The sequence below is a fragment of the Odocoileus virginianus genome, chromosome 21, assembly GCF_023699985.2.
Source record: "Odocoileus virginianus isolate 20LAN1187 ecotype Illinois chromosome 21, Ovbor_1.2, whole genome shotgun sequence".
Lineage (NCBI taxonomy): Eukaryota > Metazoa > Chordata > Mammalia > Artiodactyla > Cervidae > Odocoileus > Odocoileus virginianus.
The window spans coordinates 2,008,078-2,034,180 of record NC_069694.1 but is presented as its reverse complement, the minus strand read 5'-3'; the positions used below and the strand labels follow the sequence as shown (position 1 = coordinate 2,034,180).

The window sequence follows — 26,103 nt, the reverse complement described above, 5'->3', positions numbered from 1 at the left end:
AAACCAGATTTTAATCACATTTTGACGGAACTGTCCCCCTAATCCTAACCTGAGGCCAGAACTGCCAAGCAGTACTAGTCCATTATAGAACATTCTATATCTACTAGTCCATAAAGGACTCAAAATTATAACTAACCTGGGAGGCATTTCACTAAAAAAGAATTCAACATTAGACACCTCCAAAGACTGACCATGGTATTAGATAATGAATTATTAAATATATTTTAATATATGAGGCAATATTTAATGATATTTTAAACAGGAACTAAGTGTAATAATAGCCATGATATAATACTTGGAAAGATACATTATAGTAAAAATATGCATAATAGCATAGCATTTGGGGAAACCATGTATACAAAGTTATTAAAATGTTAAAATAGTAGCTAGTAGTGGTGACCACTGTATAATGATAATCCATGATATTATCTGAAAATATTTTAGAAAATATAGCATAGGGTCACCATTTGCAAGTTAAAATATGTATGGATTCATAACAGAATTCTTCCTGACCCTTCCTCCTCTGTATTGATCTAATTTAATATTTTAAGCCATCCTCCCCACTAGGTTTTATACTTCTCCAAAGAAGGCCATATATTTTCTAACTTAGTAATTAATGTATCGACTGTCACAATAGAAGTATTACATAGATAAAAGACAAATAAGATTACAGAATACAAATCTAAAAGTGTTTCTTAACATTAAGAAACAGTATAAATTATTTTAATAATTTTTGGAGGTTTAGAGGTCAATTTAATTTCTTTATTATAAGAACTCTTAACTTCCTATTCTTGGAGCAAACAAGCATTCTGGATCAAAGCAACACAGAGATGAAAATAACATTTATTTATAATTTCTAATTTCATTTCTGTTAGTGTTGAGTCAAAAGGTACCTAAAATAGAGCCAGTGAAAGGAAATTGACTTTAAATGATATAATGAAAAAAAATAAATCTTAATGTAATATGCAAAAAAAGAAATAAAAACTAGGGTAGCAAGCTTTAAAACATTGCACGAATGAAACAAACAGACAATGTGTTGCTGTTTTATAATTCCTGAAAGTAACACGGCTGGCAAAGAGTGACTACTTCCTGTTAGTACAGTAAAAGGAAAACACGGGGCTAATTTCATGTACAGAAGCCATGTTTAAACCTTCATTTCCTTAACTCTGCAAGCATCAGTAACAAAAGAAGAGAAGCAAGGAAGGAGAGGAATGGGAAGGAAAAGAGAGCAGAGAGAAAGAAACCCTGAGAGACGGAGGGGCAGAAAGAGACAGACCAGAGAGATGGGGGAGCTTATGAACCCTGGGTGGACGAGGAAACGGTGACCCACTCGTTTTCCTGCCTAGAGAATGCTGTGGACGGGGAGCCTGGCGGGCTGCCGTCCATGGGGTCGCAGAGAGACAGAGGGCCGCAGCCGAGCGACTTCGCATGCACGCGCGCGGTGGAGAAGCAGGCGGCGGCCCGCTCCAGGGTTCCTGCCTGGAGAATCCCAGGGACGCAGGAGCCTGCTGGGCTGCCGTCTGCGGGGCCGCGCGTGCGGTGGAGAAGCAGGCGGGACCCGCTCCAGGGTTCCAGGGTTCCTGCCTGGAGAATCCCAGGGACGCGGGAGCCTGCTGGGCTGCCGTCTACGGGGCCGCGCAGAGTCGGACACGACTGCAGCGACCTAGCAGACGCAGCAGCATGAACACTGGGACCAACTGCATGAACCACGCTGAAGAAAAGTGCTCCTTGAAAGAAATTCAGGATTCATGAAGGAAAAAATTCTCCCCGAGCACCAGCTTTCTCAGTGTATTTGAAATGGTTAAACAAAAGTTGTATGCCTAGGGATTTAATTATAAAAATTGAGTTTGATAAAATAAGATAAAACTAAAACAAAAAATCCTAAAAGTCAGTTCTCACCATTCTCAAATGAATTATTTAACTATACCTTACCCTGTAACTATACCTCATGGGCTTCGCAGGTGGCTCAGTGGAAAAATAATCTGCGCTAAATGCCGAAGCCGCAAGAGACGCCTGTTCGATCCCTGTGTCAGCAAGATCCCCTGGAGAAGGCAATGGCAACCCACTCCAGTATTCTTGCCTGGAGAATCCCAAGGACAGAGGGGCCTGGCGGGCCACAGTCCATGGGGTCGCAAAGAGTCGGACACGGCTGAAGTGACTTAGCAGGCACGCAGGCACCTTCTATACAGACATTTGATGCTTGCCCCTTCTGCTTAAATGATGGAACAAAACTTATTTACTGAAAAAATCTCTTATCCCCCTTATTTTATTTTGATGCAGTAGTAATTAATGTTTATAACTTGTGTGGGTTCACCTATACTTCAAGATTATTTATACTTTTATAGGGAACAGGTTGAACTCTCGTTTTCTGGTAAAAAGAGCCTGAAAAAGGGCATTATTGTTAAGTATTTCTATACTGCCCAGAAAGAAAACAACTTGTCTTTTGCTAAATTCGATAAATCCTATTTGTGTACTGCTCAGACCCTGATGCTGGGAAAGATTGAAGGCGGGAGGAGAAGGGGATGACAGAGGATGAGATGGTTGGATGGCATCACCGACTTGATGGACATGAGTTTGAGTAAACTCTGGGAGTTGGTGATGGACAGGGAGGCCTGGCATGCTGCGATTATGGGGTCGCAAAGAGTCGGACACGACGGAGCGACTGAGCTGAACTGAACTGAACTGCCCTGCGCTGTCACTCCAGCAGGTAGTTACTCTGAAGTCTAGCCCAGCTGGTGCCCTGGCTTCTTTCTAATTTGCTCTCTTTATAACTGGTGCCTTCATTCTTCAGCCCTGTCTCCAGGACCAAAACCAATAAAAATTTCAAGTCTGATGAATCTATCCAGCTTAGGAACCATATTCTCAGATCAAGTGACCTATGACCCTGGCATTTACAATGATATGAAGTTAAATTCTACAGACATGATTTGGGATCTTGTTCTTGAGAAGTTATTTATCACTGTTTTTCTCTCTGGTCAGATACTTTCAAAGAACCTACACCGATAATCTCTTAATATTGGGCTATATAAGGGTGCACTACTTCCTGTAAGTAAACCCATGCCCAAACTATCGTTGTGATTGTCAATGACTACTGTTCTGTGCTTGCTCCCCTTGTGTTAGGTGCTCATTATATCATCTTGGATTCACCGGAGCTTTCACTGAGTTTTACTTTATTCAGGGAATTCCCATAACCCTTGACTATTATATGTGCTACCAGAAGATAACTGGTAGCACAGAAGATAACAATTGTTTAATTATCCTGAGATATTTACTGAAAAGAGTGAAAACACATAATCTCCTCAAAACCTGAAAAATTAAGAGGATGACATACTTTAATTTCAGTCTAATAACCTCTATTAACATTTTGTGGCTTAAGTTTTTATTGTATTTTTCTTCTGTTTACATTTAGATAGCTTTAATTAGAACATGCATAGTTGAATGGCCTCTTTCCTATTTTTTTTTTCAATTCCAATTAGTTGCATCTGTTACTCACTTTACACTCATTTTCAAAATAGAAATTATGGGATAATCTATTTATTGACTAATTTATTCATTCTTTCAACATGCAATTATTGAATATCTAATGTTTAACAGTGACACCAGGATTGAAGCCATTAACCTAACCCTGAATTTAAAAAAAAAAAAAGAAAAGAAAGATATATATGATTGTAGAATGATACTGTTTTCAGTTCAGTTCAGTTCAGTGGCTCAGTCATGTCCAACTCTCTGTGACCCCATGAACCACAGCACGCCAGGCCTCCCTATCCATCACCAACTCCCGGAGTTTACTCAAACCCATGTCCATAGAGTCGGTGATGCCATCCAACCTTCTCATCCTCTGTCGTCCCCTTCTCCTCCTGCCCCCAATCCCTCCCAGCATCAGAGTCTTTTCCAATGAGTCTACTCTTCGCATGAGGCGGCCAAAGTATTGGAGTTTCACCTTCAGCATCTGTCCTTCCAACAAACACCCAGGACTGATCTTTAGGATGGACTGGTTGGATCTCCTTGCAGTCCAAGGGATTCTCAAGAGTCTTCTTCAACACCACAGTTCAAAAGCATCAGTTCTTTAGTGCTCAGCTTTCTTCACAGTCCAACTCTCACATCCATACATGACCACTGGAAAAACCATAGCCTTAACCAGACAGACCTTTGTTAGAAAAGTAATGTCTCTGCTTTTTAATATGCTGTCTAGGTTGGTCGTAACTTTCCTTCCAAGGAGTAAGCGTCTTTTAATTTCATGGCTGCAATCACCATCTGCTGTGATTTTGGAGCCCCCCAAAATAAAGTCTGACACTGTTTCCACTGTTTCCCCATCTATTTCCCATGAAGCGATGGGACCAGATGCTATGATCTTAATTTTCTGAATGTTGAGCTTTAAGCCAACTTTTTCACTCTCCTCTTTCACTTTCATTAAGAGGCCTTTTACTGTTTTTAGGTCTTATCAATAATCTACAGATACTATTTTATGCAGCCAAGTTTGAAAAAAAAAATTTTGTACCAAACCATATTTTATTTCATTTGAAAAAGTAAAATTATTAAACCTGTATATTAGCCTTGTTCCCTTTGTATATGTAGTCAAGAGAGGAAAAAAAGACTTGCTTGCTTAATTCTATTCGAGTCTGCTTGTTTTATTACAGTCACAGTCAAAGCAATTCTATTCATTTTATAATAATTGAATTCTAATGTTCCTGCATTGTTTAGTTAAAATAGTTTTCTCTATAAACTGTTCCTTTGTTCCTACTATGACATGCTTCTGTTTTAATAAACACTATTAAATATTCTAGTTTTTTTCTTATATGTGCTTTAGTATCACCAATTTTAATAGTAATTTCACTTAATTAGCTTTAAAAAAAACTATCACTGTCCAAGGTTGCAAGTGTGTGATTTCCCCCACTGGAAACTAAATATTTAATACTATGAAACTTTTATGCAAGAATATCATCACAGAAGTCTCCTGATAGCTATTCTTGTCAAAGTTATTTCTGGAATACTAATTCAGTCTTAAATTCTACTTCTTTTTAATAACCACAGTTCTTCTTTAATGAATTCATTCAAATTGAAGACAAAAGGCACAAATAAAAAATATATAATGCAGGGAAGTTTAGACTTCCACATCCCCAAATGGGTTTACCTAAGCATCAGTAGAGACTGGATATTTTAAGATTCTTTTAAAGAGAAAATTAACATCTTATTAAGGCATTACTTTATAAAATCTTATATTTGCACAATGTTAAATTAATACACACAGCTATATAAACATCTTTATCTTTACGAAAACCAAGTAGCTATATACATATTTGTTTGGAGTTAGAAGGAAAACTAAAACACTTTCAAATTTTACCTTCCCTTGCTTTATCTTCATTTTCTTGCCAACTTATCAGTTTAATTTGCTATCTCAGCTTCATCTTTTAAGTCCTTAAATGTATATATTCCTCAAGGTCTGATATTGTTTCTTTTTCCTTCTCTCTTTACTTTCAGACTTTCCAATTCCTCAGAGGTTTAGCTAATCACAGACAAATATTTGCTCCAACCTTTTACCCTGAGAGCTGGCTCCAATTTTCAGGCTATCAAATTCAACTTATCCACAGCCAGTTCATATTCACTTGCACTAAGGCAACAAAGATGTCCATTATTGTGTGGCCTGAATCCTGTCACTATGGTGATCAATATAGGCAGCTGTGAAAGTTAATGACAGTCACATGAACATCATGTTGAGTAAGAGAAAAACCGATCATGACTGTAATATATAGGACAAAATAGACACAGATAATTGTTAGGTATATAATGATGGTTTATTCAGGTATAATAAAGGGCTTCCCATTGGCTCAGTGGTAAAGAATCACCTGCCGATGCAGGAGGTGCAGGTTCCATCCCTGAGTCAGGAATATCCCCCTCGAGTAAGACAAAGCAGCCCACTCCAGTATTCTTGCCTGGGAAATCCCAGGGACAGAGGAGCCTGGCGGGCTACAGTCCACGGGGCCACGAAAGAGTCAGACATGACAGTGGCTAAACAACAACATTCAAGTCTAAAATGGTGAAGACTAGAATAAAGGGACACTTGGTCGTAATAATGAATAAATGAAGTTGGGGAGAAAAATCCTCAAAGCGTTAGAAAATAATCTTTGCATGGTATTATGCACTCAATGGGGTCCTGCCACAATTTATATGCTGAAGGCCTAACCCCCAGCACCTTAGAATGTGACTGTTTGGGAGACAGGGCTTTTAAAGAGATGATTAAAATGAGGTTGTTAGGGTGGACTTGAATCCAATCTGACTGCTGTTCTTATACCAAGGGAAAGTTTGGCTATTTGGATAAAATGTGCATGAAAATCTGGATACACAGAGAGCAAGGGAAGCGGGTGCACTGCAGAAAGCCCGTGCGATTCAGCAAAAAGGTGGACATGTGCAAGCTGAGGAGGGAGGCTTAGAAAAAAGCAAAGTTGCTGACACCTTGATTTGACACCTTCTGCCTTCAGAACCTGAGACGTAAATGTCTAATGTCTATGTTAGAGCCATCCAGTCTCTGATACTTTGTTACGGCAGCCTGAAAGGCTAACGCGGATGTCCATCAAAGGAGATGAATATAACACATGATAGAACCCATTGAAGGCATCAAGCAGTCTGACTCAGAAATGGGATTATTAGGGTTTGGATCAGTACATTTTCAATCGACTTTAAATAATGTCTATGGTTATATTGTAGGTGTTAATTATGTCTTTCAAATGGTAAGAAAATCTATTCATTCCACATGTAAGAGATAAGGCATAGTTACACACTTTTATTAATTTCAGCCTAAATGACCTTCCCTTGGCATATTTTTCATGTTCTCTCTCTTGCCCACATTTCTCTTATACTCACTTCCCTCTCTACCACCATCTTCTTATCTCATTCTCTTCTAAGTCAATTTTCTCAAAATGGTAGTTCATAAAATTAACCTGCATTCCCATTTACTCTCCATCACCTTGAAATCAGCACATGATTTCATGGCTGTTCCTACAGAACCTGTATTTCAGGGCTCTGTGCCAAGAAGTTGGGTATGAGACCACTTCTGAGGCTGGAGGAGAGACATATGATCCAGCTCTTATTCTTTTCTTACTTTCAGCATTCCTCTGAATTTTATCTGAGAGAACCAGTATCATCTAGCCAATACCAGTAGGCCCAATTTAATTCATTTATCATTGGATTCTCATGTACATAGACAATTGTTTATTAATTCCTTCTTCACCCTCTTTTCTTCCTCAGATAATTTAATATCATCTTCTCCTTGCTTCTGTTTCCCTCTGACTTTTCTGAATATGTCCCTTTTCAGCACTTCTCTTTTTTTTCCACCTGTAGTTTACACACACTGGCCTCATTTTACCATCTGATTGGCAGATCTGTGTTCTTCTTAATATGTGTCTCCCTTGGATCACTTCTTGAGGCTTCAAGCTACATCTTATACTGTTTGTTCTTCCTCCCTTCTCAATTTATATCTATTTCCAAATCATCTCCAAATCAACTTATTCCCTGAACTTAAAATCCAAATCATTGCTGGACAGTTCCTCCTGAATGTGCCTTTAGCATCTGAGGGCACATATTCCCAATCTCAAAAGATGACTCTGCTGTCCACAAAGTCATCTCTATACCTTAGTGTCAGCCTATGCACAACCGGCAAATCACTGCACATTTTCACCCTGAACTCATTCAGAATCAACTCTCAGAAATTGCTCACATATTTATTCTATTGCTGTGATATGTACTCAAGAACTGCATGCAAATAATAATTTTTAATATTCATAACTCACCATGTTTATGGGATCAACTGGTCCAATGCTGTTTACATAAACATCAGTTTCAATTACTGTGGGTCTCACTGCAAAATACCAATACAAAGAATGTTCAAAGATATAATCAAAGTTGGTGTTAAATCTTATTTAAATAAGTTTTACTAATCATTAATACTTTATCATTTTAGTTATAAAACATTTTGCACTATGAAATGAAGAAGCATGACTCATTATATAAACACAACAATCTTTTAAGTCAATTATATAACTAAAAATGACCATTTTTGACCAAAAATATTCTAGTGTATAGCCTAAAAATGTTAAAACTGTTCAAACCTTCCATGAAAATTAATAAAGTTAATTCAGTTAAAAATGTTAGATGATTTACTCTGCAACAGTTATAGAATTTAGGATCGGATGGATTTTAAGCCTAAATATTGTTATGTAAGCCTGTGCATGCGCACATGTTCGGTCGCGTCAGTCGTGTCCGATTCTTGGCGACTCTATGCACTGTAGCCGTCCAGGCTCCTCTGTCCATGGTATTCTGCAGGCAAGAGGGAGCGGGTTGCCATGCCCTCTTTCAGAGGATCTTTCCGACCCAGGGATCAAACCCGCGTCTCCTGCATTGCAGGTGAATTCTTTACTGCTCAGCCACCTGGGAAACCTGTTAATATACTTGGTGCGTATCAGTGGTGTCTAGCAAATGTTACCAAGCTTCTTCTGAGAGATGAGCAAGAAAGCCCTGATTTGTACCGTTTGCTGATTTCAGTGTTGCGACAACTCCCACAATGACTGGTGTAGAAATGCCACTGTGAAGTCCCTGAGTGCAAAGTGGGACAATATGCAATTAGTGGCTATTGTGAGCCAGTACAAACCAGTTCCAGCAACACTAGAATCTGAAGCACAGTTATGATGATTAAAGGAGGTGAAGAATGTAAAGCATCTACCTCTAGGTCTGATTATTATCAAGAGCATAATCGATGTATTTACACCTCCTTCCTCCCTTGTTAACAATATTCCTTGGGATTGTTTACAGCTGGCTCCAAGGAAAGGTGTATTTGCCTCTAATTCTGAGTACACTGGATAGCCACCGCTGTGAGCTTCATCTGTTGTGCTTTGTACGCAGCCATTTGTGCTTTCTGAGTTAGTCTTTGAATGTCTATAGTCTTATATTCTATCAAAAAGGTGTAGTATAGGTCAGCCTTTTAAACATTTACTGAACGATATGATTAACTAATACCCTCTATAGTGAATATTTTATGATTACTAAGTAGTGATTGTGATTTAGGCTTTCTACCTTTGTCAGGTATTTTTGGCTTCCTATAATGAGATTTACCAAAGTAATGATAATTTATACTCATGAGATATTTCTGTTTACTATGAAAAACATTTTCACATAGTTTCTTTTTATTCCCTACTCCCCCAAAGGTTCATTTATTGATTCCACAAATACTTGTTGAGGAATATATGTAAAAGTTTCATAGGCAGATGGGAAGGGAATAAACACTGTGAGAAAAAATCTGTAATAGATCTCATAGAGATTTACAAAGAGATAATGCAAACTAATGCAGAAAACCCACCTTGGACATTAAAAGTTTCTAAAGTAAGCATGTTTCTAGAAATATTTATTCAGTCATCCTTTCTGGATAACTTTATGTGATTTCCCTTTCTGGCCCAGTGTTTATTATTCTTACCATGCAAACACTATATTAGACCTGGCAGGATGAATCTTCTCCTTTAATATGTAGCTGAGTCTGCCTGTCTGATTCCCTAGCCTGTCCCAAATCTCCCTGTCTTGGTAACCTACTCTGGCAGAGCCTCCAGGCTGGTAAGATTCCATGGAAAACTTAAGGTATTTTGGGAAACAGTGCTTATATTATTTTAAAACCATATTTATTTTCAATCTTTGAAATTAGAAAAGTCTCAGTATGCAAAACTATAGGTTTCTGGGCTTGAGTGCTCACTTGCTCAGTCCCACTCTTTACATCTGGCTCTGTGACGCCACGGACTGTAGCCTGCCAGGCTCCTCTGTCCATGGGATTTTCCATGCAAGAATACTGTAGGGGGTTGTAATTTCCTCCTCCAGCTATAGGCTTCTAGACTTACACAATACATGGCAATGTAATTGTATCTACTAACCAACAATTAGATTTCTTAAATAAAAGTAGGTCCTATAAAGTAGAGAAGGTTTTATAGCTTAACTTAAACTGATGACTTCCAAATGAGTTCTTTTAATCAGCTGCCATTTATTTTTGACTAGCTATGAGTTGTAACCAATAAATATCATGTTATTAAGCTAATTATAGCTAGATTCAGAGTGGTTTTTATGCAAGTCAATTAATAAGACAAGAGGTTTATCAGTTTCATTTGCAAGTACATTTATTACTAGTTATAAGCGATTAAGTGCAGTGTACCTGTCTTATTTGATTAGATTTTTGGTTCATCTGATAAACCAACAAACACTGAATACCCACTCTTAACTGCATGATACTTGGGGCTGAACATAGTCTATACCAAGAACTAAATGATTCTTGAGGACATTATTGGGCTTCCCTGATAGCTCAGTTGCTAAAGATTCCATCTGCAGTGCAGGAGACCTAGATTTAATCCCTGGGTTGGGAAGATTCCCTGGAGAAGGGAAAGGCTACCCACTCCAGTATTCTGGCCTGGAGAATTCCATTGACTGCATAGTCCATGGGCTTACAAAGAATCAGACACAACTGAGCAACTTTCACTTTCACTTTCAATCTTTAAAAATATGAGCATCTTTCCATCTGCCTGTTGACCAGCTACATGTATTCTTTGGAAAAATGTCTATATCCATCTTCTGCCTATTTCTGGATTGGGCTATTTGTTATTTTTCAATATTGAGTTGCAGGTACTGTTTGCATATTTTGGATATTAACTCCCCATTGGTCACATCATTGCACATATTTTCTCCTATTCCATAGGTTGTCTTTTTGTTTTGTCAGTGATTTCCTTTGCTATGCAGAAGCTTTTAAGTTTAATTAGGTACCAATTGTTTATATTTTGCTTTTATTTATTTCTCCTCAGGGTACTAGTCTAAGAAAATATTGCTACAATTTATGTCAGAGAATGTTCTGCCTATGTTCTCTTCTTGGAGTTTTATGTTGTCATGTTTTTTATTTAGGTATTTAAGCCATTTTGAGTTTATTTTTGTGTATGGTATGAGGGAGGTTTCTAATTTCATTGATTTATAAGTAGTTGTCAAGCTTTCCCAATACCAGTTTTTGAAGAGACTTAGGTCATTTATTACATATACTCTGAGATGAAAAGATAAAATGCTACTTTATACTGTATATTTAGTTGTTGCTGTTCAGTTGTTAAGTCGTGTCCGACTCTTTGTGACCCTGTGAACTGCAGCACGCTAGACTTTCCTTTCCTTCGCTGTCTCCTAAAGTTTGCTCAAACTCATGCCCATTGAGTCATTCAACCATCTCATCCTCAGTTACCCTTTCTCCTCCTGCTCTCAATCTTTCCCAGCATCAGGGTCTTTTCCAGTGAGTCAGCTCTTCACATCAGGTGGCCAAAGTATCAGAGCTTCAGCTTCAGCATCAATCCTTCCAATGAATATTGAGTGTTGATTTCATTTAGGATTGACTGGTTAGATCTCCTTACTGTCCAAGGAACTCTCAAGAGTCTACTCAAATGCCAATTTGAAAGCATCAGTTCTGTGCTCAGCCTTCCTTTGGCCCAACATCCATACATGACCACTGGAAAAACCATAACTTTGACTATATGGACCACTGTCGGCAAAGTGATGTCTCTGATTTTTAATATGCTGTCCAGGTTCCCATAGCTTTCCTTCCAAGAGTAAGTGTCCTTTAATTTCATGGTTGAAGTCACCATCCAAAGGGATTTTGGAGCCCAAGAAGAGAAAATCTGTCACAATATCTACTTTTCCCCATCGATTTGCTATAAAGTTATGGGACTTGATGTCATGATCTTAGTTTTTTGAATACTGAGTTTTAAGCCAGCTTTTTCACCCTCTTCTTTCACCCCCATCAAGAGGCTCTATATTTAAATAAAAATTAATTAAGTAAACTTGAATTTAAATGTACTTGCTTAGTCATACTAACACATTTCAATACTCACTAGTCAATAACCATTTTCAAATATCCAACACTCATAAATATAAGGCTATTATTAATATATATAACATATAATTAATACATATAAATTTAATTATTGAGAGTGTCTTGTTAGAGAATGAAAGACTGATCTCTAATTCTGAATAAATGTCTCTTTAGGCAGAAGGCTGAGCAGCTTACCCCTGGGCTTGCACCTAATCAGGGGTAAGAAGAAGAGGCATGGCAAGATTTAAAGACAGAGAAGCACCCACACTTTAGAATGTCTCAGTTCAGCTCAGTCGCTCACTCACGTCCGACTCTTTGCAACCACATGGACTGCAGCACTCCAGACGTCTCCATCCATAACCAACTCTTGGAGCTTGCTAAAGCTCATGTCCATTGAGACCGTGATGTCATTCAACCATCTCATCCTCTGTCATCCCCTTTTCCTCCTGCTTTAAATCTTTCCGAGCATTAGGATCTTTACAAATGCGTCCATTCTTCACATCAGGAGGCGAAAATATTGGAGTTTCAGCTTCAGCATCAGTCCATCCAATGAACACCCAGGACTGATTTCCTTCAGGATTGACTGGCCATCCGAGGGACTCTCAAGAGTCTTCTCCAACACCACAGTTCAAATAAATCAATTCTTTGGGGCTTAGCTTTCTTTATACTCCAGCTCTCACATTCATACATGACTACTGGAAAAAACATAGTTTTGACTAGATGGACCGTGGTTGGCAAAGTAATGTCTCTACTTTTTAATATACTGTATAGGTTGGTCATAACTTTCCTTACAAGGAGCAAGCATCTTTTAATTTCATGGCAGAAGTCACCATCTGCAGTGATTCTGGAGCCCCCAAAAATAAACTCTGATACCTTTCCATTGTTTCCCCATCTATTTGCCATGAAGTGATGGGACCAGATGCCATGATCTTAGTTTTATGAATGTTGAACTTTAAGCCAACTTTTTCACTCTCCTCTTTCACTTTCATCAAGAGTCTCTTTAGTTCCTCTTCACTTTCTGCCATAGGGTGATGTCATCTGTTTATTTGAGGTTATTGATATTTCTCCCAACAACCTTGATTCCAGCTTGTGCTTCATCCAGCCCAGTGTTTCTCATGATGCATATATGATAAATAACCAGGGTGACAATATACAGCCTTGATGTATTCCTTTCCTGATTTGGAACCAGTTTGTTCCATGTCCAATTCTAACTGTTGCTTCCTGACCTGCATACAGATTTCTTAGGAGGAAGGTCAGATGGTCTGATATTCCCATCTCTTGAAGAATTTTCAACAGTTTTCTGTGATCCACACAGTCAAAGGTTTTGATGTAATCAGTAAAGAGAAATATATGTTTTTCTGGGATTCCCTTGCTTTTTCGAATACCCAATGGATATTGGCAATTTTATCTCTGGTTCTTCCGCTTTTTCTACATCCAGCTTGAACCTCTGGAAATTCACGGTTCACATACTGTAGAAGCCTGGCTTGGAGAATTTTGAGCATTACTTTGCTAACATGTGAGATGAGTGCAATTGTGGAGTAGTTTGAACATTCTTTGGCATTGCCTTTCTTCGGGATTGGAATGAAAACTGACCTTTTCCAGTTTGAGGCCACTGCTCAGTTTTCCAAATTTGTTGGCAATAGTGCAGCACTTTCACAGCATCATCTGTTAGGATTTGAAATAGCTCAACTGGAATTCCATCACCTCCACTAGCTTTGTTTGTAGTGATGCTTTCTAAGGCCCACTTGACTTCACATTCCAGGATGTCTTCTCTAGGTGAGTGATCACACCATCATGATTCTCTGGGTCATGTAGATCTTTTTTGTATAGTTCTTCTGTGTATTCTTGTCACCTGTTCTTAATATCTTCTGCTTCTGTTAGGCATACCATTTCTGTCCTTTATTGTGCTCATCTTTGCATGAAATGTTCCCTTCATATCTCTGATTTTCTTGAAGAGATCTCTAGTCTTTCCCATTCTACTGTTTTCCTCTATTTCTTTGCATTGATCACTGAGGAAGGCTTTCTCTCTCCTTGCTATTCTTTGGAACTCTGCATTCAAATGGGTATATCTTTCCTTTTCTCCTTTGCCTTTCACTTCCCTTCTTTTCACAGCTATTTGTAAGGCCTCCTCAGACAACCATTTTGCCTTTTTGCATTTCTTTTTCTTGGGGATGGTCTTGATCCCTGCCTCCTGTACAATGTCACATACTTCCATCCATAGTTCTTCAGGCACTCTGTCTATCAGATCTAATCCCTTGAATCTGTTTCTCACTTCCACTGTATAATCAAAAGGGATTTGATTTAGGTCATACCTGAATGATCTAGTGGTTTTCCCTACTTTTTCAATTTAAGTCTGAATTTTGCAGTACAGAGTTCATGATCTGAGCCACCGTCAGCTCCCGGTCCTGCTTTTGCTGACTGTATAGAGCTTCTCCATGTTTGGCTGCAAAGAATATAATCAATCTAATTTCAGTGCCAATCTGGTAATGTCCATGTGTAGAGTCTTCTCTTGTGTTGTTGGAAGACGGTGTCTAGGATACCTTATTTTCTTACGGGTACCATTCACTTAAAAGGAAAATACCTGGACCAGAGACAACTTGCCAGTTTTTTGGCCACTAGCAGTGCATATCCCCAGACTAGATTGTTGATAAAAGTAGGTAACACAGGTGAAAGATATAGAAAACATCCTGGAGTACAAGTCAAGGAAATGAGCAATTTAAAATGCCTATGAACAACAGCAAAAGCAATCCTATACTCCTACCTATAAAATAGTCATTAGGTATATGCTTGCTTCTCAACTTAAAATGCAGATGTGAGTTCTGTGCTATTCTTTGATCACTCTTCCCCTTGGTATATTTCTCCTGTCACTGTATAGCAATAGTGTCTAAACAAAATACAGTTGCTCACAACTTGTACCTGCCCCACAGGGAACTCAATCAGACAATCCACAACCAACTTTCCCTCAAGGCATGTACTGATTCCTAAATTGTGTATGTGCACATGTGATGCTGAGGAAACGTATAAATCAGCTTCTGAACTCTAAGCTAATATGTAGAGATTTCAGCTATTTAGAGAAGCCTAGGGCCACCAAGGAGAGGGAATCCTAGTTCAACCCTCAGGCTATAAGTTGAGAAATTTCAAATGACTGTGCTCTAGGAGAAACGAAAGTTTTACAAAACGAAATACACCAATTTTGGCCAAATGAAGTTTGGCCAAACAGCCTGACTATACAAGTAAAATAACATCAACTTTGCAGGAAATAACATCATCTAGAATATTTTTGTTTTTAATATGCCTTAGTGGCATTCAGTAAAAAATTAACACACATTTCATGAAACAGAAGCCAATCCCCTTTAACCAAGACATACAACTTTCAAAAAACTTTTGAAAGTTACACAAGTAATCAAGTTATTGTGATTATCAAATACTTTAATATAACTACGAGAAAATAGATGAGATGATGTCAAATTTGATAAAATGCCTAAAGTTGATTTAAAATTAATGTTTAAAAGTGCTTTTCAACATAAATAAGTGAAGAAAATGGAGTAATGTGTGTAAATTTTGAAAAGGCAATAATAGCCATTCTGGGGTTTTGCATACATTGAAAATATTATTCAAAACTGAAGGCCACACAAAAGTATTTTCATATAAAAACTGAAATAAATTTTTGCCAGGAGACTTACACCAAAAGAAATACTATAGGGCGTATGTTTCTAAATGGAAATATAGTACTGAAAAGAGGAAAGAATATCAGAAAGAGTAATTTCTTGGTTAAAGTAATTTGTTGTTCAACATTTTAAAATAATAGTTTCTTTTAGTATTTCAAAATATAGAATGAAAATATGTGAATGTAATAGCAAAAAAAAAAATAAGAACTAGAGTTTATGTAGTAAATGGCTTGTGAGGCCCTTAAATCATGCTAAAGTTACTAATGTATGAGTAAATCTAATAAAGAAGGCATATTTTAATCACTAAAACTAATAACAATTGTACATACAATAAGATAATGTAAAAAGAAAATAAAATTATAATTAGATGATGAATTCAAAAGAGGGAATGAACTGAGGGAAAATAAAATCTGGATAAAATTGATGGTAGAGCTAAAAATAAGAGAGCCAATATATTGGAAACCATGCAAGGCCTCAAACCATGCAACCAAATATACACTACCCACAACAACAAATCCATTCAAAGTCAAGGTTTTGCTCTACGGACACAAGAGATACCGACAAACTAGTAATCTTATAAAACACTCATAAATAGCAAAAAGAAATAGGAAAACAGCAAGGAAAGGATCCATACCAAAACATTGAAGAAATAAGAAATCAAGATCCAATGCAAATTAACTGTGGAAAATCCCCTCAATACACATAAGCAGAAAAAAAAAAAAAAAAACACCTGTTTAAAAAAAACAGTTACACATAGTCAAGCAATCACTTGGGGATTAGAAATCCTCCTTGTATCAGAAATTCAGAAACTAAAAATGTGCCATTTCCCTCCCCCCAGCACAAACACATACATAGGAAGAGATGAATAGGAAATTTATTGAACTTAGGAAAGAAATGGAAGACAATATGATAAGATAGAAAAATAAATAAATAAACTATAAATAATGAATAAAAAACAAGGAAAATATCAAGAGAATATAAATGAGCTGAAGAGAACTCAAAGAGAATGATAGAAAATAGAAAGTTATGATTAACACACCTGTAATTGTAGCTTAAAAAGAAAACCAAAACAGTTAAAGAGAACCAATATTCAACACTATAATGTAATAAATAAATAAATCTACCCAGAGATGAAATAAAACCTGAAATTACATTTTAAAAAGACATTGATTACCCAGAAGAAATGTTACCCAAAATGAACAATTCTAAGATACATCTTAACAGAAGTATCCAGCTGAAAGACAAAGAAAAATCCATAAAGTCCTCTAGCTTTCATAAAACAGAGATTGAATCAATAACCAGGGCAAGAAAATTGTACTGGCATCAGATTTTCTCAAAATGACACTACAACTCAACATCAAAAAATAAAGCTAATTAAAAAATGGGCAGAGAACCTGAATAGATGTTTTTCCAAAGAAGACACACAGACATATGAAAAAATGTCCAGCATCACTATTATCAAGGACATACAAATCAAAACCACATTGAGGTATCACCTCATGTCTGCAAGAAGGACTTTATCAAAATGACAAGAAATACCAAGTGTTGGCGTGGATGTAGAGAAAAAGAAGCCTTAGTGTATTGTTGTGTGTGTGCCCCGTCACTCAATCATGTCTAACTCTTTGTGGTCCCGTGGATTGTAACCCACCAGGCTCCTCCGACCATGGAATTTCCAGGCAAGAATACTGGAGCAAGTTGCCATTTCCTTCCCCAGGGGATGTTCCCGACCCAGACTTTGAACCTGTGTCTCTTGTGTCTCTTGCATTGGTGATGGGTTCTTTACCACTAGCACCATCTGGGAAGTCCAGGACACTGTTTGTAGGAATGAAAATTGGTGGAGCCACTTTACAGGAAAATAGTCTGGAGGGTCTTTAAAAAATTAAAGATAGTTATTCTGCCCATTTTTTAATTGGGTTGTTCATTTTTGATGCTGAGTTGTATGAGATGGTTATATGTTGGATACTAAACCCTTATCAGTCAGATCATTTGCAAATATTTTTTCCCATTCAGTAGTTTTTCATTTTGTTTTTGATTTCCTTTGCTGTGCAGAAGTTTTAAGTTTAATTGGGTCTCATATGTTTAGTTTTTCTTTTATTTCCTTTGTTTTAGGAGACAGATCTGAAAAAAATATTGCTATGATTTATGTCAAATACTAACATGCCTGTGTTTTCCTCTAGGAGTTTTATAGTTTCCCATCTTACATTTAGGAGATGTTCAACATCACTAGTCATGCTGTCATTTGCAACAATATGGGTAGATTTTGAGGGTATTATGCTAAGTGAAATAAGTCAGAGTAAAACAAAGTAAATTTAATCTTACATGTGTAATCTAAAAAACAGACAAACAACCCCTCCCCCTGCCAAATGCAGACTAATAGATACAGAAAACAGTTAACTGGCAGAAAGGAGAGTGGTGGGGTAGGGACAAAATAGGTGAAAGGGATTAAGAGGCACAAACCTACAGTTATAGAATGAATAATTCATGGGTACATAATATAAAGCATAAAGAATATAATCAATAATAGTTTTACACTTTATGAGACCAGACAATTACTAAATGTATCATGGTGACCATTCCACAAGGTAAAGAAATGCCAACCACAAAGTAGTACACGACACAACACTGCACCTCAACGATGTATATATACATTTTAAAAGAAACACAAAACACATCAACCCTGAAACAGTCTAATAAAAGGAAACTCAGCAAAAGAAAGCCTGAACTAAGAATATCACATGCAGCCAGTGTGTCTTTCAAGCGCTGGGTCAACGAAAAAGAGTTTTCACCATAGAAAAACTCAAACAATGTACTAGATTGGATAGAACCAGGAAAATAGCAGGAAAAAAAATGCTAATGGTGAGCCTTTTAACACATATGCATGCAGATCAAATACTAAAACAGAGATTGAGACAAGGATGTGAGACTAATTTACAATTGTTTTATGTTGTTGTAAAGCAAAAAATGCGCTAACTAAAAATAATAAAGCATTGGAGAGGAAAATTTAAAACCTAGGAAAGGCTTGCTGTTTCATGGATAGTAGGTAGGAGTTAAATTATACCAAAATCATCTGATAATAGAAAGATCAAAGACTTTAAAAAAGGGGATTAAGACCATTAGGAAAGTTAAAAATATAAAGGTAAAGTAGAACAAAAATATAAAGCTTTGAAAATACTAAAATATAAACATTATCAATTAAAGTGAAAATAATCCAATCTCATGTAGAAAGACAGTAACTATGACTAAAATGTTATGACAGAATTGAGAACAAAACTATCAGTCATATTGACAAATATAATGGAATCAAATGATCTTAAAAGAAAAGACCTAATTGTCTTTATCTTGGACTACAGAACAAGACCTAATGCCGTGGTGCATACAAGCGACATAGCTAAAACAAAGTGATCTACAGAAGCAAAAATTAATGGGGACAAAAAGATACAGGCAAGTGGCAACAGTAAGAATACAAGGATTAGCAATATCTTGATATCAGATGAAGGAAAATGTAAGTCAAAAAGCCTTGTGATCTGCTGTTCTCAGTCATGCCTGACTCTTCGTGACCCCATGGACTACAGCCCATCAGGCTTCTTCGTCCATGGAATTTTCCAGGCAAGAATACTGGAGCAAGTTGCCATTTCCTTCCCCAGGGGATGTTCCCGACCCAGACTTTGAACCTGTGTCTCTTGTGTCTCTTGCATTGGTGATGGGTTCTTTACCACTAGCACCATCTGGGAAGTCCAGGACACTGTTTGTAGGAATGAAAATTGGTGGAGCCACTTTACAGGAAAATAGTCTGGAGGGTCTTTAAAAAATTAAAGATAGTTATTCTGCCCATTTTTTAATTGGGTTGTTCATTTTTGATGCTGAGTTGTATGAGATGGTTATATGTTGGATACTAAACCCTTATCAGTCAGATCATTTGCAAATATTTTTTCCCATTCAGTAGTTTTTCATTTTGTTTTTGATTTCCTTTGCTGTGCAGAAGTTTTAAGTTTAATTGGGTCTCATATGTTTAGTTTTTCTTTTATTTCCTTTGTTTTAGGAGACAGATCTGAAAAAAATATTGCTATGATTTATGTCAAATACTAACATGCCTGTGTTTTCCTCTAGGAGTTTTATAGTTTCCCATCTTACATTTAGGAGATGTTCAACATCACTAGTCATGCTGTCATTTGCAACAATATGGGTAGATTTTGAGGGTATTATGCTAAGTGAAATAAGTCAGAGTAAAACAAAGTAAATTTAATCTTACATGTGTAATCTAAAAAACAGACAAACAACCCCTCCCCCTGCCAAATGCAGACTAATAGATACAGAAAACAGTTAACTGGCAGAAAGGAGAGTGGTGGGGTAGGGACAAAATAGGTGAAAGGGATTAAGAGGCACAAACCTACAGTTATAGAATGAATAATTCATGGGTACATAATATAAAGCATAAAGAATATAATCAATAATAGTTTTACACTTTATGAGACCAGACAATTACTAAATGTATCATGGTGACCATTCCACAAGGTAAAGAAATGCCAACCACAAAGTAGTACACGACACAACACTGCACCTCAACGATGTATATATACATTTTAAAAGAAACACAAAACACATCAACCCTGAAACAGTCTAATAAAAGGAAACTCAGCAAAAGAAAGCCTGAACTAAGAATATCACATGCAGCCAGTGTGTCTTTCAAGCGCTGGGTCAACGAAAAAGAGTTTTCACCATAGAAAAACTCAAACAATGTACTAGATTGGATAGAACCAGGAAAATAGCAGGAAAAAAAATGCTAATGGTGAGCCTTTTAACACATATGCATGCAGATCAAATACTAAAACAGAGATTGAGACAAGGATGTGAGACTAATTTACAATTGTTTTATGTTGTTGTAAAGCAAAAAATGCGCTAACTAAAAATAATAAAGCATTGGAGAGGAAAATTTAAAACCTAGGAAAGGCTTGCTGTTTCATGGATAGTAGGTAGGAGTTAAATTATACCAAAATCATCTGATAATAGAAAGATCAAAGACTTTAAAAAAGGGGATTAAGACCATTAGGAAAGTTAAAAATATAAAGGTAAAGTAGAACAAAAATATAAAGCTTTGAAAATACTAAAATATAAACATTATCAATTAAAGTGCAAATAATCCAATCTCATGTAGAAAGACAGTAACTATGACTAAAATGTTATGACAGAATTGAGAACAAAACTATCAGTCATATTGACAAATATAATGGAATCAAATGATCTTAAAAGAAAAGACCTAATTGTCTTTATCTTGGACTACAGAACAAGACCTAATGCCGTGGTGCATACAAGCGACATAGCTAAAACAAAGTGATCTACAGAAGCAAAAATTAATGGGGACAAAAAGATACAGGCAAGTGGCAACAGTAAGAATACAAGGATTAGCAATATCTTGATATCAGATGAAGGAAAATGTAAGTCAAAAAGCCTTGTGATCTGCTGTTCTCAGTCATGCCTGACTCTTCGTGACCCCATGGACTACAGCCCATCAGGCTTCTTCGTCCATGGAAATTTCCAGGCAAGAATACTGGAACAGGTTGCCATTTCCTCCTCCAGGGAATCTTCCCACCCCAGGCACTGAACCCATGTCTCTTGTGTCTCTTGCAGGGGCAGGAAGTTTTTATTCTTTACCACTGGACCACCAAGGAACCCCTACAAAACCTTACAGGTGACAAATAAGCTCTCTTGTTAATGTTTAAATCCACAAGGCAGTATGAAGCTATAACACAAAATATTTCTACACTAAATAAGACGCAGTACCTTTGCTTCTCCGGGGGCTCAGCAGGAAAAGAATCTGCCTGTATTCAGGAGATGCAGGTTCAATCCCTGGGCTTGGAAGGGCCCCTGGAAAAGGAAATGGCAACCCTTCCCAGCATTCTTGCCTGCGAAATCCCATGGACAGAAACCTGGTGGGTTACAGTCCACGGAGTCACAAAAGAGTCAGACACAATGACTAAACAACGGACCACAACATTCATGAGGTACAATATACAGGGGAAAAGTGGAAACACAGATAGCAACACACCAAAAGTCAAAGAGGGAAAATCAACCATCAAATTTCAAGCTCAAAAAGCACAAAAAAAATAAAATAAAATGAAGGTTATAATAAAGATAGAGTAGGAATCATGAGATAATTAACAGAAAACCACTAAAACTCATTTGCTGTTATAATAAATGGAAATCCTGAAAAAATCCACTACTCATAATTTTCTTGATTAGAAAAAATGGGGTAACAATACGAAATATAAAGTAGGAAATAACAAATGTGAACTAAACATTTAAGCAGGAAAAAAAAAAAAAAGATCAAATGATTAACTATTTCCAAATAGCACAAGACCTGGATGAATTTATAATAGAATTCTACCAAACTTCCAAGAGTCAGACAATGCTAACACGTGGACAAAGAAAGTGTTAGAACTTTGTTGACCATCTTTTCACATGCCTCTTGGCCATCTGTAAGTCTTCCTTGGAGGAATGTCTATTTAGATCCGCCATTTTTTTGATTGGGTTGTTTGCTTGTTCTATATTGAGCTGCATGAGCTGTTGTACATTTTGGAAATTAATCCCTTGTTAGTAATTTCACTTGCAAATATATTCTCCAACTCTGAGGGATGTTTTTTCATTTTGTTTATGGTTTCTTTCGCTGTGCCAAAGCGTTTAAGTTTAATTAGGCCCCATTCAACATCATTGTTTACTAGAGAAATACACATCAAAACTACAATGAGGTATCATCTCACCCCAGTCAGAATGGCCATCATCAGAAGATCTACAAACAGTAAGTGCTGAGGAGAGTGTGGAAACAAGGGCGCAGGCGGTGTCGGCGGGGACATAAACTGATGCAGCCACTGCAGGGAACAGCAGGGAGCTCCTTGAGAAACTCAAACAGGGCTACCAGATGGCTCAGCAACCCCACTCCCGGGCAGGTACCTGGAGAGAAGCATGCTTGGAAAAGATTCCTGTAGCCCAGTGTGCTTTGCATTTTTGTTTAGGTGCCAGGTCACGTCTGACTCTTTTGTGACCCCATGGACGGTAGCCTGCCAGGCTCCTCTATCTGTGGGATTTTCTGGGCGAGAATAATTGGCGTGGGCTGTCATTTCCTTCTCCAGGGGATCTTCCCAACCTAGGGATTGAACCTGCATCTCTTGCATGCATCTCCTGCATGGCAGATGCATTCTTTTACCGCTAAGCCACCAGGGAAACCAACCCCAATGTTGAGTGCAGCACATTTACAACAGCGAGGACAAGGAAGCAGTCTAAATGTCTATCAACAGGGGGATGGATAGAGAAGACATGGTACATATGTACAATAGAATATTTCTCAGCCATAAAAAAATAAATAAAGCCATTTGCAGCAACACGGATGGATCTAAAGATTGCTCTACTAAGTGGAGTAAGCCTGACAGAAGGAAATAAGGGCTCTATGGCATCACTGATACATGGGATCTAAAAATGTGTACAAATGAACCTATTCACAAACAGAAATAGAGTCACAGATATAGAACACAAACTGATGGTTCCCAAGGGGGAAACAGGCGGGAGGGATAAATTGGAAAAAATTGAATTGACATATATACCCCACTATCTATAAAATAGATAACCAATAAGAATCTAATAAATAGCACAGAGAACTCTACTCAGTACTCTGCACCGACCTTGTGGAAATAGAATCTGAAAAGCACGGGTAGGTGTATAAATATAAATGACACGCTTTGCAGAAATTAACACAACACTGTATGTCAACTATACTCAAATAAAAATTAATTTTAAAAAGCGCTACACCTTTGAGAATGAATCAGGAAAACACCCTTTCATGAAACAAATGTAAAAGGATAGCAAAACATATGAAAACATTACTCAAAAATAAAATGGAAGATGAATATCACTAAGAAATAACAATGCAAAATACTAAATAATATATTACCAAGCAGAATCCAACACTTTGATAAGTATATCTTTAGTCCAGAATTCAAATAGTTTCAATTACTATTATATACCATACTAATAGATTTTAGGAGGGTAAAACTCAAACTTATTTCCATAAATGTTGAAAAAGACTGAAAAATTTCAACACTGATTCTTGATTTTAAAACTAAATCAAATGAATCAAGGGATAAGTTCTTAATGTGAATATTCATATAAAGGAATACTTGAATCAATTCCCTAAGAACGAGAACAAGGCAAAGTTACCCATTATCTCCACTATTATTAAAATGAGACATTGTAATTTTTTAGACAAGAGAATTAAATTAGTTTCATATGAATTGGTAAAGAAAAAAGATTTTTTTGCATATGGTATGATAGCAAAATTTTGAAAAGAAATAATGCTTAAAGTAACAAAAATTGATTAAGGTAAAAATATATAAAATAAACATTCATAAATCTATAGCACTGAAATACAAAAACAATATTCAGAGGAAATTATGTCTGAGGAAATATCATTTACAGAAGAAAAACTTAAATATTCAGGATTCATTTTAAGAAATGTGAAAAAAAAATCAATGACTAAATCTTAGAACATTCCAGAGAGATAGAAAATAAGCATGAAGATTTAGAAAGACAGCCCATGTTCCTGTTTTAAATGACTCAGTGTTATAAAGATCCTAGTTCTCCCAAAGTTAATTCACAAATTTAACACAATCTCAATAAAAATACCAACAAATATTATTCAAGTAGAACTAAACTTGTTGTTTCTATATACAAGAATAAAGCTCATATATATATGTAAAGACACACAATAGCAAGGAAAACTTAAAAGGAAAAACAAACTAAAATGAAAATATGAGGTAGGGCCAGCTTTAGGGCAGGCATTAAAATATTTTACAAGGTATTACAAATCTCAAAATACTGTTGAATTTCTACTGTTAATATAGTGTGGTGGCAAATAAATAGAAAAACAAGTAAGAGAATGGAATAGAAAGGTCATAAATAACCAAAGTACATAAGAAAATATAATATACAGTTGACATCTCAAATAATGGAAGCAAAGATTGACTTTTTAATAAATCATGCTGAGTCAACAGAAAAGCCATTTGAAAAAGATAAAAATTAGATTCATACTTTACACCATGCACAGGATAAATTTCGAGTGCATTAGGGAATTAAATGAAATAAAATGATACAAATGCTTAAAGTAAACATAGGTGAATTCCATTCAAAGTGGAATATAATCAGTAAAACTGAAACCAAACTGTTAAAAAATGGGTAACATAACAACACTGAATGGGGATAGGGAAGAAAAGAACTAACTTTGGGGAACAGTGTTTTCATTAATACTTCAAAGATAAACACAAACATAATTGTACATGAATGTTTTATTCATGTTAGTTAATTTTAATAGACATTAAAATTACAGAACCACTTTATATATTTGTTAGAATTGAACAAATAAGAAAATATACAATGGGAAGATGAGAACCAGGTACCTATTTGTTGGAAAAAAGAAGTTACAAATAAGGAAAAGTGAAAGGTTTGGACTCATGGTCCATAATACACGTACACATGGAAACACACAGGAATGCCTGTGAATGTGTAGGTAGAACATATATTGTCTCTGTCTGTCCAATGAAGTCAGGAAGCAATGACCCTCAATATGAATGAATATACCAAGGATGCTCGTAGGGGTGTCTGCCACTGCAGTCCATGGATTCTCCAAGCCTGAGTGCTGGAGTGGGTAGCCTTTCCCTTCTCCAGGGGATCTTCCCAACCCAGGTCTCAACCCCAATCTAACTGAGGTCTTCTGCATTGCAGGCAGATTCTTTACTGAGCTATCAGGCAAGCTTCCCTGATAGCTCAGTTGGTAAAGCATCTGCCTGCAAAACAGGAGATCCAGGTTTGATTCCTGAGTTGGAAAGATCCCCCGGAGAAGAAAAAGGCTACCCACTCCAGTACTCTTGCCTGGAGAATGCTACGGAGAGAGGAGCCTGGCAGGCTACAGTCCATGGGGTCAGAGAGTCAGATGACTTAGCGACTAAACCACCATCACCACCAAGTACCCAGATCTTGGTTTCTATATATCATTCTACAAAAGGGGGGACCAGGAGTTATAGAGATATGGTGAATTACATTCCTGGATCAAGATGAGCCTGAAATATCTTATGTGCTAGAAAGAAAAGGATATGCCTAGGAAACGACGTCAACATAAAAGGAAAGAGCAGTCAAGTTATAGGAGGCTGCAGTTCAGTCCCCAAGTCATATCTGACTCTTGTGACCCCATAGACTGCAAGAGGCCATCTCCTGGAGTTTCTTCAAACGCATGTCCATTGCGTCAGTGATGCCATCCAACCACCTCCTCCTCTGTTGTCCCCTTCTCTTCCCGCCTTCAATCTTTCCCAGAATCAGTCTTCTGTAATGACTTGGCTCTTTGCATCAGATGGCCACAGTATTGGAGCTTCACCTTCAGCATCAGTCCTTCTTATGAATATTCAGGATTGACTTCACTAGGGATTGAATGGTTTGATCTCCTTGCAGTCCAAGAAACTCTAAAGGGTCTTCCCTAGCACCACAATTCAAAAGCAGCAATTCCTTGGTGCTCAGCCTTCACTAGGGGACTTCCCT

General features: G+C 37.1%; 1 protein-coding gene across 2 annotated transcripts in view; it reads right to left on the bottom strand.

The window, feature by feature from the left end:
- Positions 1–26,103, bottom strand: part of GABRG1 (gamma-aminobutyric acid type A receptor subunit gamma1) — an 82,747-nt gene that overhangs the window by 28,146 nt on the left and 28,498 nt on the right. The window contains exon 3 of one of the 2 annotated variants that reach the window (XM_020890164.2): positions 7,785–7,852. In XM_020890164.2, the coding sequence (XP_020745823.1) occupies positions 7,785–7,852 (68 nt within the window). Of the gene's footprint in view, positions 1–5,341; positions 5,550–7,784; positions 7,853–26,103 lie in introns of those variants that run through there. The other variant, XM_070451948.1, reaches the window with a different exon arrangement.